Source organism: Phoenix dactylifera, chromosome 15, assembly GCF_051530095.1.
Source record: "Phoenix dactylifera cultivar Ajwa chromosome 15, Ajwa_hap1_PhDact_Kaust_v1.1, whole genome shotgun sequence".
Taxonomy (NCBI): domain Eukaryota; kingdom Viridiplantae; phylum Streptophyta; class Magnoliopsida; order Arecales; family Arecaceae; genus Phoenix; species Phoenix dactylifera.
The window spans coordinates 22,725,851-22,738,873 of record NC_143204.1 but is presented as its reverse complement, the minus strand read 5'-3'; the positions used below and the strand labels follow the sequence as shown (position 1 = coordinate 22,738,873).

Here is a 13,023-nt window from a genome sequence, read left to right as displayed (position 1 = left end):
ACATGCGATCAACACTGAGGTGGTAGCCTAGTGGGAGCATAGCCTTACTTCCAACCAAGTGATTCCGAATTCGAAACGCACGGGCATCGATTAAATTGTGGAGACCGGATGCTCCCTATTCGGACACGAGGTTTGGAAGCGCGTATCGCTCTGCTGGTAGCCTCGGTGGTGCCAGGTGTGACGTATTCACACATGGTATTCGTGCCGGAGCCCAGAGGGATAATCGAACCGGGCCCACGGGTGAAGAGGGTATGAGTAAAACCGGCCGGAGTGCCCAACACACGATCATTTCCATCCGCATCGAACATTCTCCTGGCGGGATAGAGGCCCAATGGGGACTGCTACGCGAGGGTGGGCTTGTCCCTTCCTCTTCCCCTTTCGTCTGACAAAAAAAAAAAAAAAGGACATGCAATCCACCAGACTTTTCTGGCTCTCCTAGTCAATACTGTTCCCCAACCTAAAATGATCACCATTTACTGCATCTGCTAAACAATTCTCTTACTGACATTTTCCTTCTAGCAACTCAAATCCAAGTAAAATTGGCCCCTTATTCTGTACAACATTAATACATATGTTGATGACAATACAAAATTAAAATCAGGCAAAAGGTGAAGTCTAGGAAAATTAGTTCCCCTCCATACACTGAAAAGTTAGGTCTCATAACACAACTCTTGGACGGTTTTAGAACATATGATATAATCAGAGAATGATCAAAAGATCCAGGCTCTGCACAAGCACAAATTCACGGCTAAGAACCCCAACACCAGGGGGGGAAAATCGATGTCCATTCGAGTATAACCAAATCAAGGATCTGGAAGTAAATTGAACAATAACGGAAAAAATCAGATGCAATTAAAGGCTTCAATTTTCTTTACCAGTGGGAGATAAATGAAGAATTTTGTTTCGGGTAAAAAGAATTACAAATAAGTACCAAAATTCTTGATCAACTCATCAAATATTTGGGAAGATGTGAAGCTCACAACAAGCCAGCCTCAATGAGATTCCTCCTCCTCAGGGTCTCATCAACCAGCTTGAAAGTTTTCTTTACAAGTTTCTGATCCAAGGCAGTTGTCCTGTAGATCTTGAATACACGGTCCACACAATCTGGTTTGGTACTTTGAAAGTAAAGTTCCTCAAATTTCTTCTTCACAAACCTGTCACAAGCTTAGATATTGATACAACATACACAAGCTTAACAATAATGACAAGGGAAACATAAGAAATTAAGAACGTCATGTGCCCATGTAAAATAAATATCACAAAGTTTACGATTTACTTTCTTACAAAAATGCATGTGAATGTAGGAAAATATGCAGGTTTAACAGCACGCTAGCTACAACCATGAACATCAAGTTTTGCATTTGTAAATTGAACTTGTCTTAATGAATCCTTACTTGCAAATCCTTCTTGTTAATGGCTATCCACCTCCTCACTCTCATACACATTCAAGTATCCCTTATTGCTGAGTCTCCACAGTCCACATATAGCCATGGAAGATGCCAACACTATCTCAAAAGGTTAATAGTTTTGTCCACAATTGAAGCAAACCCTGTGCCGCCTTCCTTTGATATGCCAGTTTCTCAATCTACAACATATCCCTTTCAACATTCGTAACTCTCCCATGTTCACTGTATAGGTTAATAATTCTTCCATGATTGGAGCAAACCCAAAAGGTTAATAGTTTTGTCCACAATTGAAGCAAACCCTGTGCCGCCTTCCTTTGATATGCCGGTTTCTCAATCTACAACATACCCATTTCAACATTCATAACTCTCCCATGTTCACTGTATAGGTTAATAATTCTTCCATGATTGAAGCAAACCCTATGCCTCCTCCCATTGATATGCCGGTCTCTCACCTTGTTCTTCCTCAATCTACCACATATCCATTTATACATTCATAGCTCTCCCATGTTTATTGTATTATGTGGGTATTTTTCATTCACCAAGACCTAATGCCAACCACTGCCATCCTACCCTTACGTTGGCAGGTCATGTTTAGCAACCCAGAAGCACCTCTTTTTCTACTCCACTAACTCAGCTCTAGTTTTATTAGAAATGATTTTGCCCATTCGTCTGTTCCTACACATACATCTGTTTATCTGAAGACAATATAGTATTGATTGATAAGACAGCTGGTAAGGAGTCCACAATGATTAAAAGATCATGCTGAGGCTGTAAGATTATTTAAGTATATTTCCACATTCGACTGAACTACACATTATGAATTTAGTAGGCAATTTATTTCAACTATTTACTAATAACAATTGCATGTTCCCTTTGAGTCCCTTGCCTTTGACGTAACCCACAGAGACTTTGAATACCACTTGGGCCAGAAGAGCACAGCATTTCCCTTTGCTCTTTTTTTCTTTTTTCTTTCTTTTAATAGAGAGAGGGAGGGAGAGACACCTGCATTTTAGTTACCAAGTCCAGATTTTTGGGGATGCACCACCCAAGAATTGAACCCAAAACCTCCTGTTGCTAAAGCAGAGGGGCGTGTGACAACCAGGGCAAGCCCCAGCTCACTGTAATTCCCCTTTCATGAGACGATTCAAATCAAGGGTAGAACCAGCAAACCATTTGAAAACCTCATTTAACAATGGCATTCTCATAGAATAGTTAAAGAACAAATAAAATGATAATATAAAGAATCCCAATAAAGCATGTAATTTGCATGGAAACCTCGTTTCATGCACAGACCTACAGTGGTATCTCCTTATTTATATGATGAATTCTTCTATTAAAATTTTCATAGGCATCTTACAGTGGATTTGGATCATTTGCTATTGCATTGCTAAGCACCAAACCACTTACTCATATGCATGTTCCACCTCATGCTTTCCCGATGCCTTGGGTTGATAATCCTTGAACCACTCACAAACATTCAGGGGAACCTGTAGAAGAGTGAATAGTGTATTTGCATAAATGCTTATCATTGACTGATGACCAGTGGTAGAACTCTTACTTTTTGAACCTTCTTCTCAAAAATATCAAATTTGTTGAGGAACAGCATGAATGACGTTTTCTGCTCAAGACAATTTATTAAATTTAGAGAGGGCTCACAACTGGCTGAATTCTAAATATGGAACCAAAACTTCTAACAAAAGCTACACAAAGACCTCAAAGCATGCTTGCTTCAGGACCCAATCAAAGAGCTCTTTGGTCTCCATCATCCGATTCTTTGTCTCATCCTCAAAAAGCATCTGATCATACCTGTAACAGCAAACGTCAATTAAAAGGAACCTAGATTGACAGAAATTCATGCATGGAATACTAGTGTGGCCCAGTCCAGTGGCCCAGAAGTACAGATTATTACTTTAGTAGCATCTGAGGTCTGCAAGAGATGCCATTCCAACTCATGGATTAAGATGCACATAGGGCAGTTGCTTAAGATAAAGAGCAGTCAAAAAGTATGTTCTGAAAAATCAAAAAGCCGGCAGCTAAAATAGAAGGCATATTTAACCAGAAACATTAGGACAGAGAACAGTCAAAAAGTATTCTTTGAAAAAGCAAAAGATTGGAAGATAAAATAGAAGGCATGTTTAACCAGAAGACATTAAACAAACAAAATATTGGAGACCCCATAAGCATGTCAATAGAGTTGGTTTGACCACACTTAAAACTGACAGAACATTGCAAATTCGTTGATGTTTAAGCTATGCACTTCAAGTTCTAAAATATAAAGAGAAGGTTTTACATAACATAGATAGCAGGATTTTTTGTATCATGAAAACTATAAAAAATAAAAATATTTGCAGGACTCATATCGTATAGAGTATCGGAGGCTTACTCGCTAATTGCAGCACAGAAAATTACAGCCGTAACACCTTCAAACAGATGGATCCATTTTCTCCTCTCATTTCTCTGGCCTCCAACATCATATAACCGATAAACTTCACCACTTTTTCTACTCTCCCCTACAGGGCTGCAGAAGGACCATTCCATTTAATAAGATCACCGGTCACAAGATAACTTGAACACTTTTACCAAGCAACAATAACATTTTACTGATTGCGAAGAGCAAAATAACTTGAACACTTTTATCAAGCACCCACAATATTTTACTGATTGGGAAAGAAAAAATGTTTTATTAAAAAATAAATAAGTATTCTGGGGTGACAGCTAAAAAAATTTATAAAAAAAACAGTAAAAATCAGGTCCACAAACCAGAGTATCAGAATTAGAGTATAATATTAATGTGCACATTTTCTCCCCAAACAAAACTGTATAGAGTCATAGATTACATATTCCAGAAGGTAAACGTCGATAGCTAGATATTGTTGAAACAATGGATCAACAGATTACGAAGTTGTCATACTCAATTTCAGTTCCACCCTTCTTTCCTAAAAGAAGGGGCTGTGTTCTATTAAAATGACAGGGAAAGGATCAGTAGGAGCAAATGATTAAACTAACAGCTAAGGTAAATCTTAAAACCACTATTTCATGGGGTGCATAAATGAGATTGTATAAAGAGGCAAAAAGATATCTACTGAAAAGATACAGCAAGCAGAAAGGCCACCTGAATTGGATCTCTACAACTCCTGTTGTTCGCACTCTGGCATAAAGAACATCCTCCTGTAACATCCATAGTGTAAAGGAAGCAAAATCAGAACAGTCAAAGGAAAGATCAACTATTAGCATCATGTTACCGCTGAAAGATGATTGGTGCAACTTTTGTAGAGAAGATAGACTTAGAAGCACGGCCTCCTTACAAAAGCACGTTAAGTTAAACATTGTCCACTTGTCATCATAAAAGTGATTCTAAATTGAAATATAGATAAACAGAAGGGAAAAAGAATTAAACAGAAGGTTAAACAGAAGGGGTCAAGAGGTAACAGAGTAAATAACAAATCTACCCTCATGTTTCAGAAGTTCTTCTAAAGTATGAATTAGCCTAATAATAAGGAGCTAAAACTTATTTAGATGCTGTTTGGATACCTGTAACTAGGTGCAAGTCGACCCTAGTTTAGTAAGTGGCCTTTTTCAGCTGTTTGGCTGGGTGTAAAATGAGTGGGCCCAATGTATTTGGAGCTGCAGCAGGGCCTCACCTGCTGCAAGTGATCCTAGGACCGAATTACACAGGACAAATACAGCAAATGGGAAAGGGTGCAAAGGGGCTTCACTTACACCCGTCGCATCGGTTGGGTTACTCTTAGCGTTGCCATCACCTCTCATGGGAATCGTCTCTTTCTTCTCATTCACGCTCGTCTATCACCTCCAGCCACTGTCCCCATCCTCAGAACTTCGTTCAACCACCTTCGCTTGGGGTTTGCTTCCTCATCATCTCATCCCTCCTCTCCCCCATGCCTTTCACCTTGTCCTTCCCCTCTCACCCTCTCACTCATGCCTCCTCCCCTCCAGCCAAGCCCAGGTGCTTCTGCTTCCCATTCTACCATGTCAGCTGACATCCTGAGGCACTAGTTCACTCTATGGCTAAAATCCTGAAACCTAACCCAAATTTCTACCTAAACCCTAACCACTCCCCCATGCCTCTTCACCGATCTCTATGATCTGGAGCTCGTCCATGGCCATCGACCCCATCACTCGCTTGATCCACTCAAGATCTAACCTGAACCCTAATCCTCCGTTTATACCTAAACTCCGCTTTGATTTCCACCATTATGTGGGTTATTTGTCTTCTATTTGTTCTTGTCTCTATAGTTTTAAGAACTGATTGGTGCCAACCTGCTTGATCTGCAATGGATTGCACATGTACTGGCCATGTGGTGCCTAGGCGCTCGATTGGTCCCAGATCAGGCAGTTAGAGGCATCTACATTGCTTGCATGCTTGATCCTGAAAGGTTTTTGGTGAGCATTGGTGCCTCTGATGCCAACAATTCGAGGTTCCAATGTTCCTAATCAATTACCTCGCATCACAATGCCCTTTCTGAAACTTAAGTTCTTCCATTTATAAATTTTGGAACAGAATAATACCAAAACCAGCAACCATACGATTCCCCTTCATCTGCTACACCTTCTGCCTAAAAGAGGGTTTACACCATCACCTCATTAAATTAACACTGCAATAAGCTTAAAGAATATAGACCAGTCCTTTACACTGGGTATGTCAGTGTATTCCACTTCTGTAGCATGATTTCTGATAAATGGAGTTCATCAAATACATGACGATGCAGAGGTATTCACAAACATAACCAAAATGCTATGAACAAAACCAGGAAAAAAACAATTTCAAAATACAATACTAAACTGGTACATAATGGAAGAGTAATTTTTACACATACTATACCTTTGTTGGAACATAGTCTGCTTCGGATAATCGTTCCAAATTCTCCATGAAATATTGAGCACAATCAGGAACTTGTAGTATATTTCCACGAGCATAAGTTTCCTGCAAATATACACATTATCAACTATCAGGAATGATTAGCTGCTCTCAATTACCTATCTACAAATAGAACTATGAAAATATCACCATTTCATGGTACTTCACAATATACCAGAATCTACCTGAATAGCAGCATCTTTCCATAAGGTTTTTATCTCGTGTGCAATATCTTTAGTAAGATATGGATAATCCAACCTGCTTCCGATTGCAGACAGTTTTTCTCCAATTTCCTGATATCAAAAGGGCAGTATTGTTTTAAACTTAGGCCAAACATCACAAATAATAAAACAGAAAGAAAATGTAAGCAAGTAGAAGACAATCATTACTCTAATCACTTGACCTATCTTCACAAAAAATGTCCTTAGTTTAAAGTCTAGCACAAAACACTCATGAAGAGTTATAAAAATCAAGAGCATGCAAGTGTTTTCTCCAGCAAAGGAGTAAGTGTTTGCTGGTTAGCTATCAAATTCAGGAATATTTATGGATCAAAAACTAATGAAACTCTAGGCATATCTTGTACTCTTTTGTCTGAGCTCTCGACCGCTTCTCGTCGAAGAGGCAGGTGATTGAAGATCCGCCTAAAAAATGATGTTTCCAGTTCGATGGAGTTCAAGGCATTTATACATCTAGCAATTCTGAGATAAGTGCGAATATGATAAAATATAAAATGTCAGGCTATTTAAATAAGCTCTGGCCAGCATGATGTTAACATGCTGTCCAAAAAACACTAAGACAATATTGGGTTTGACTGCACCATATTCTCAAAAAAAGTACGCGGACAATATATTGCTCTGGCATTAAGTGCACATGAACAAGTTCCTGGTCTACGTTATGGTGTTAGCAAGATATTACAATAAAAGAACCATACTTCCAGGATTTAATCTTCATGACAAACACAAAAGTAGACAAATGCAGATATTATTTCCATTCATCCAGTCTCTTGTTTTTGGGGATGTACGCAAGTAGGTTGTGGATGAAGAGTCAAGAGACAATTTAAAATGAGGAAAGGCTTAAACAAACCTTATTTTCAATGGACACAACATACTTCGACGAATCTGATTCATTTTGTCCCAATTCTTTTGCTCCATCGTACAATATCTGTTCATAACCAATCAATTTAACCTCAGGAAAGAAGAGCATATGAATGATCACATCCAAAGAAGTTCAACTCTCCCAAGCTCTTGACACTAAGGAACCCTCATTACGTGAATTAGAGAAACAAACAGACACACCCTTTTCAGTATTGCATACTTTAATTGTCTGATACACATTAGCATGGATAACTGATGTATAACTTCTGAGTTCCGCCTCATCAAAGCCAGTTTGAAAGAGTAGTTTTATCTGCAGAAAAATAAAGCACAAGAAATGCCAGGATTAAACTACTGCAGATCAAAAAAATAAAAGCAAATCCAGTCATTATATTGTTAACAAAGCTAGCTCGGAATGATTAGTTTCATCTGAAGAAAAATTAAGCACAAGAAGTGTCGGGATTAATTCTAATGCAGCAAAAAACATCATGGACTCAGGTTATCTCACCTGCTTAAAAATTGTAGATTTTCCTGATTCTCCTGCACCTTCAACTCAAAGAAAAAACGAAAAGGATCAGCTTATATAGGCAGAAAACTACAAGTTACAAAAATGAACACAGACAAAGAGATGAGAATCAAGAAGCAGAAATATAAAAACCCTGAATGCAGAAATTTATATCAGTTTCAGTTTATCCCTGCCATCTGGCATCTATGATAATTTCATGAACAGATCATGCTTTCTATGCTCAAAGCTGAAGACCACAAAGTAGTGTAACCAGCTGTTACGCTCAGTCTCAGATCACAGTAATTATAGAACCTATTAAATTTCATGGTCAGACTTAGCTAGTCAGAGATGGTACTATTTAACATGTCACTTACAAGAATCAAAGGTTATTTATTAGATTGCCACATTTATATCTACATATTTTAAAAATAAAATCAATTATGAGAACAAGCAAAAAAGGTTTTCTTCATGTTCCTTCCTATTAAAAAATAAGTTACAAAGTTAATTTCTTCTATATTATTATCGTACTGAATGGACATTCTAAAGACTATTTTGAAATTAGAAAGGAAAATTTTAAGAATGCAAGGAACTAGAGGAACAGAAGTTGCCAACCTGACAACAGTAAGAAAAACACAACTAGTGTGCCCATAAAGATGCGTATGGGTTATGTAAGGCTTCAAAAATACTTGAAGATATAAAAGATAAAGAAGTGGGCATCGTAGAAAGCAAGAAAGCACACAGGTTACCCTGTTTGTCTATTGGTACCAGAAAAATAAATAAAATGCACCTTTCATTCACCACAGTCCTCAACCACCAAGACCATCCTTCCATTTGCTTGAACCTGTGCAGCCCCCAATCACAATTTTCCTTAACCACAAACTCTAGTTATCACGATTGACCATCAATGGATATTTAGCCTCAAGCCAACAAAATCATTAAGTATGGCATCTTTTAACAAAATATTAATGAGTTCCAAAATTTTGACTTATCGCTAGAAAGAGATACATGAAGTACAGGCACAGCCAAAGAGATTCATTATCAAACTATTCACCATGTCATGCAGACACCAGTTGCACCAAAGCATCACTCATCCACCAACTACGTCGAGAATTCTTTGCAGATGAAGAGATGAGTTGAGTTACCTTCAACTCATCCATAATCTCTTAACCATTATTAGGGTCAAATACAACATGTAAATGTTTCAATATGCCAAGTTGCAGAATTTGCAACGGCTATGCTCCTTTCCAGCATCTAATGGCCCAATTCCGCATTACTCTCCTGGAGTTGAAGGTAATCTCGACTGGCCTCTGTAACAAAAGTACCTCTTTTTAGTTCCTTACTCCATCTTTGTGCTATACAATGCAGCACCAACATAATCATCTCTCACTGCAACCCAGCCAAGGACTCATCCAGAACACCACCTCATTCAAATCTTGTTGTTCACAATGATGATATTTTAAACCAAAACAAGCCATCTTTACATTATATATAACACATATTATATGCATATATATAAATAATATAAATTATATACATGTACTGTTTCTCTTCAATTTTCTTTCAGCTTTTTTCTTTTGGCAAGACACTTGGTGTGCAAAACTCTTCTTGCTAGATCTTCAGGCATGTTCATTGTTCTTTCTTCTAGAAAGTAAAAAAAAATCTGTCCAGTAAGCTTCAATGGAATTTATACTAATTCTGTGCATTGTCAGCTGATCTTGCTTACCCAGCCATTTTTATCAATACAAAGAATAGCATTCTTTCATTAGTGTGTAACGAGTAAGAATTAGCAAGAAATACTGTTTCATAACATAGAGAGTAAGTATACACCATCTCAGTTTATGAGCAATGCACATTTGAAATTGTCACTATCTAGTTATTAATTCCAATAGACTGTTCTAGGTAACCATGAACCATGACCACAACCAAGAAGTATCACATTCTGGCTTCTAATTTAAACTCTTTAATACCATTTCTCTTGCAGGACATCACTATAATATCCCAGATATTTATGATATTCGTATAAATGAAATAAAAAATATATGTCAAGCATACCAAGGAGTAGAAGTTTATGGATATGTTGCTCAGCCTTTGTTTCTTGAGCAATTCGCCTCTCAATTTCTGCAGCCTGAAAATGCTCAAACAAGATAAAAGGAGAAACAAAACGAGAAGCCATGGGCATTAAAATCTTAGGGCAATGAAAGACATGAGAAAGGATAATATTGAAGGGTGCAACTTATAAATGTTGATGGTTAGCACTTTGATCTATGGAGAAGATTACCTGTTTATTTTCTTCAGCGTCAGCCTCACTGTAAGGTTTTTGTCTGCTACAGAATGAACCCATGCCTTCAAAAGCAAGGGAAAGCATGGATATCATACTATATGTGTTTTGTCCTGTTTCCCTTGTGAGCTCTGCAAACATAATTCCATCTCTAGAAGAATCTGAATGAGGCAATGCTACCTATCTGCAAGTTAATAACATGTCAGGATGCACCAAATATATGTTACAGCTAACTCATGAAGAAAGTAATGTAAAAGCAGACGGCGATAAGATGGTAATGATAACTTTGGAGGGGCGGCTTTTTACATTAACGAATTGCAAAAGGATCTGCTAGAAGGTTGTCGGTGGCCCCTATTGTTCTTATCCAAAGATTTGTCTCTTTTTAGTTCATCCCATTTTTCCATGATTGGTTTTGGCATAAAGCTCTAGCACTTTTCTCTAGCTGCCTAGTGTGTCTCTTCAGATTAGCTCGAGAGCATATGGACATGATGACTCATTCACTTTGCAGCTTCATGTCTAGCAGCATGTCATCCTATTATAGAGAGTGCCATATTGATTCTCATCTACTTATTGATCTCTCCTCCATGAAATCTTAAAACATCTTTAAGTTTCATTTGTTCCTAGGGAGCCCTTTCATATTTGTTCTTCATCCCCAGCTAAGAGAGGATGCTCATGTGATTATGATGATGGAGGAACATGTATGCGAAAAACTTGTTTATTTTAAGTCACATTATTAGAGAAAATAAAGTAGAATCCAATAGTGATGCTATTTTTAGTAATAGGAGAACAAAAGAGGCACGCAAGCCAATGCTGCAACTGAAATATGCCCCTGGAATTATGGGAACCAATGCACTGAGATGATTTAGAAGAGTAGTATAGGTGTGCTTTTGTAGTTTTACCCCATGGCACAAGCAAGCCAGATCCAAATGTTCCACCTAGCATTCGATTGTTCCTCTCCAACTTTGAGGATTTTTTCTGTCTTTTAAGTTCAAGCAAACTCCTTATGAATTGTCAGCTTAGAGATTGCATCAGACAATGTGATAGCAGTCTGGATGCCAAAGGAGGATTCCTTTGCCCCCATTGAGAAGTAGAACGCATGGAATCCTGGGTGAAACCAAGGGGGAACATTGATCATCAAAGTTTTGCCAGTTTAATTCAAAAGCATGTCGCCAAAATTACTACCGTTTGTGGTATGCCAACTGATACCGGGCAATCTCTCGATATGCGTTTTTTTGAAATCCAAAATTGGAAATTATGGGATGAAAGTTTCAATTTTAACAGAACACCCAAGAAATAGATAATTATTGAATGAAAGATTCAATTTTGAGAGAGCACTCAAGAAATAGTATAATTATTGGAATAACTGAACAAAGACACTAAGATAGTTATTTGGATGTACGAGAAAGTGGCTATATGAAGGATTCCAAATTTATTATAGTGGATGCTCCAACCGATCAGCTGGAGCCCAGTGGAATCTGATTTCTTGGAGAAGTTACATATTAATATTTTCCATGCATAAAAGTTTAAAATAAGAGAATAAAAAGCTCAGAATGCTCCTGCTCTATATTCAAAAAAAAAAAAAAACAATAATTTTGAAATCAAAACCTTCACTTGATTCAAACAACATGAAATTCTCCAAATTCTTTGCTTTCTCTGAAATAATCTACGCTGCTACTGTATGAATTGAAGCTATCATAATATTGCGAAATGGAGACTGTACACACCGACACAAAGCCAGAAGAAAAAATTCCTCGAGAATGATTAAAGAAAAAGAGTACGGAAGAACTCACAAGACCTGGATGGCATAGATGGGGGCAATGCGTTCTGAAGAAGACGAGATCCCTCGAATCTCTCCAGGGTTTCTTAGAATTCCCAGAGAAAACCACTCCCCAGCAGCGATCGGAGGCTGGCCAGAATGCGAAAGCTCCAAACCGCCGTCGCCGTTCCCTGGAGTCCAAGCGGAAACCCTCGCGAGTCGTCGGCGGTCGCGATCTCTGACTGTGCCCTTCTCAACCCTATATGTGATCTTGGCCTTCCAAACTCCAACGTGGCGAATCTGAAGGCTGGAATCAGAGACCAGCTGAATTTGAGGTGTCGGAGAGCGCAGGGAGTGATATTCTCACGCTCCATAAACAAAGTGTAGTCACGTGGGACGGTGGGAGTAGAGAATCGTGACTCCGGCGCAAGGTGTCAAAAGAAGACATGGTCCCGATCCCGGTGGAGGAGACATAAGGGTATGGAGGTTGACTCGGCGGACGGTTGTGGGAATTCACGACATACTGAGGATAAGCCGGGAGTTGGTGGCACGGCAAATTGAGAGCAGTAAATTTGGAGGTTACGGGTTCACTCTTATGTGGCACTTTCTGTGGAAGATAGTATGGAGCCTGCCTACTCATAAAAAGTGTTCTGGCATGGCGAGGAGTGAGAATTACTGTAGCTTATGGAGATTGTCCGACGATGGAGAAGTCCATATACCACGTACTGATTGAGTGCCCACGAGCTAGTCAGATCTGGAGGAGTGCAGGTGTACATCATGTCCAAGAGCAGAAGTGGTTGTCCATTGAGGAGTTTCTGCTTTTTCTGGAGGAGTCAGCGTCAGGATCGGGGTTGGAGGAGAGAGGGGCCATGCTGCCTACCTGGCATACCACACGTGGTTGGACAGAAATACCTGAGTCTTTGAGAGCAGTAGTTCGCCCCCGAGGGTGGCGGCGGCCAAAACATTACTGCACGCAGCGGAGTTCATTAGGACTGCTGAGACTTCACCTACCGGATTGGCCAGGAACATCTGGGCCCCCTTCATGCTCTTGCAGCACCCAGGTATGTGTTCGTATCTTGGGTGCTCCACCCCTTGGTTTCCTAAAGATGAA

The 13,023-nt window shown here is 39.0% G+C and overlaps 1 protein-coding gene across 4 annotated transcripts; it reads right to left on the bottom strand.

Moving 5' to 3' along the window:
- Nucleotides 1–696: 696 nt before the first annotated feature.
- LOC103716295 (guanine nucleotide-binding protein alpha-1 subunit-like) lies at nucleotides 697–12,366 on the bottom strand. 4 transcript variants are annotated; one of them, XM_088711317.2, is made up of 15 exons: nucleotides 11,947–12,214; nucleotides 10,157–10,340; nucleotides 9,931–10,003; nucleotides 7,882–7,919; nucleotides 7,597–7,686; nucleotides 7,366–7,443; nucleotides 6,468–6,575; nucleotides 6,247–6,348; nucleotides 4,519–4,574; nucleotides 3,790–3,924; nucleotides 3,119–3,212; nucleotides 2,965–3,024; nucleotides 2,814–2,893; nucleotides 932–1,154; nucleotides 697–811 (listed from the first exon to the last, which is right to left on the bottom strand). In XM_088711317.2, exons 2-14 carry the CDS (start codon nucleotides 10,295–10,297, stop codon nucleotides 977–979), a joined length of 1,233 nt encoding a protein of 410 aa, XP_088567443.2. In that variant the 5' UTR covers nucleotides 10,298–10,340; nucleotides 11,947–12,214; the 3' UTR covers nucleotides 697–811; nucleotides 932–976. The 4 variants fall into 4 exon arrangements, with proteins under 4 accessions (XP_088567443.2, XP_017700497.4, XP_008802455.4 ...); XM_017845008.5 differs by lacking the exon at nucleotides 697–811 and having other exon boundaries at nucleotides 848–1,154; nucleotides 11,952–12,366; XM_008804233.6 differs by lacking the exon at nucleotides 697–811 and having other exon boundaries at nucleotides 848–1,154; nucleotides 11,947–12,316.
- Nucleotides 12,367–13,023: the final 657 nt, after the last annotated feature.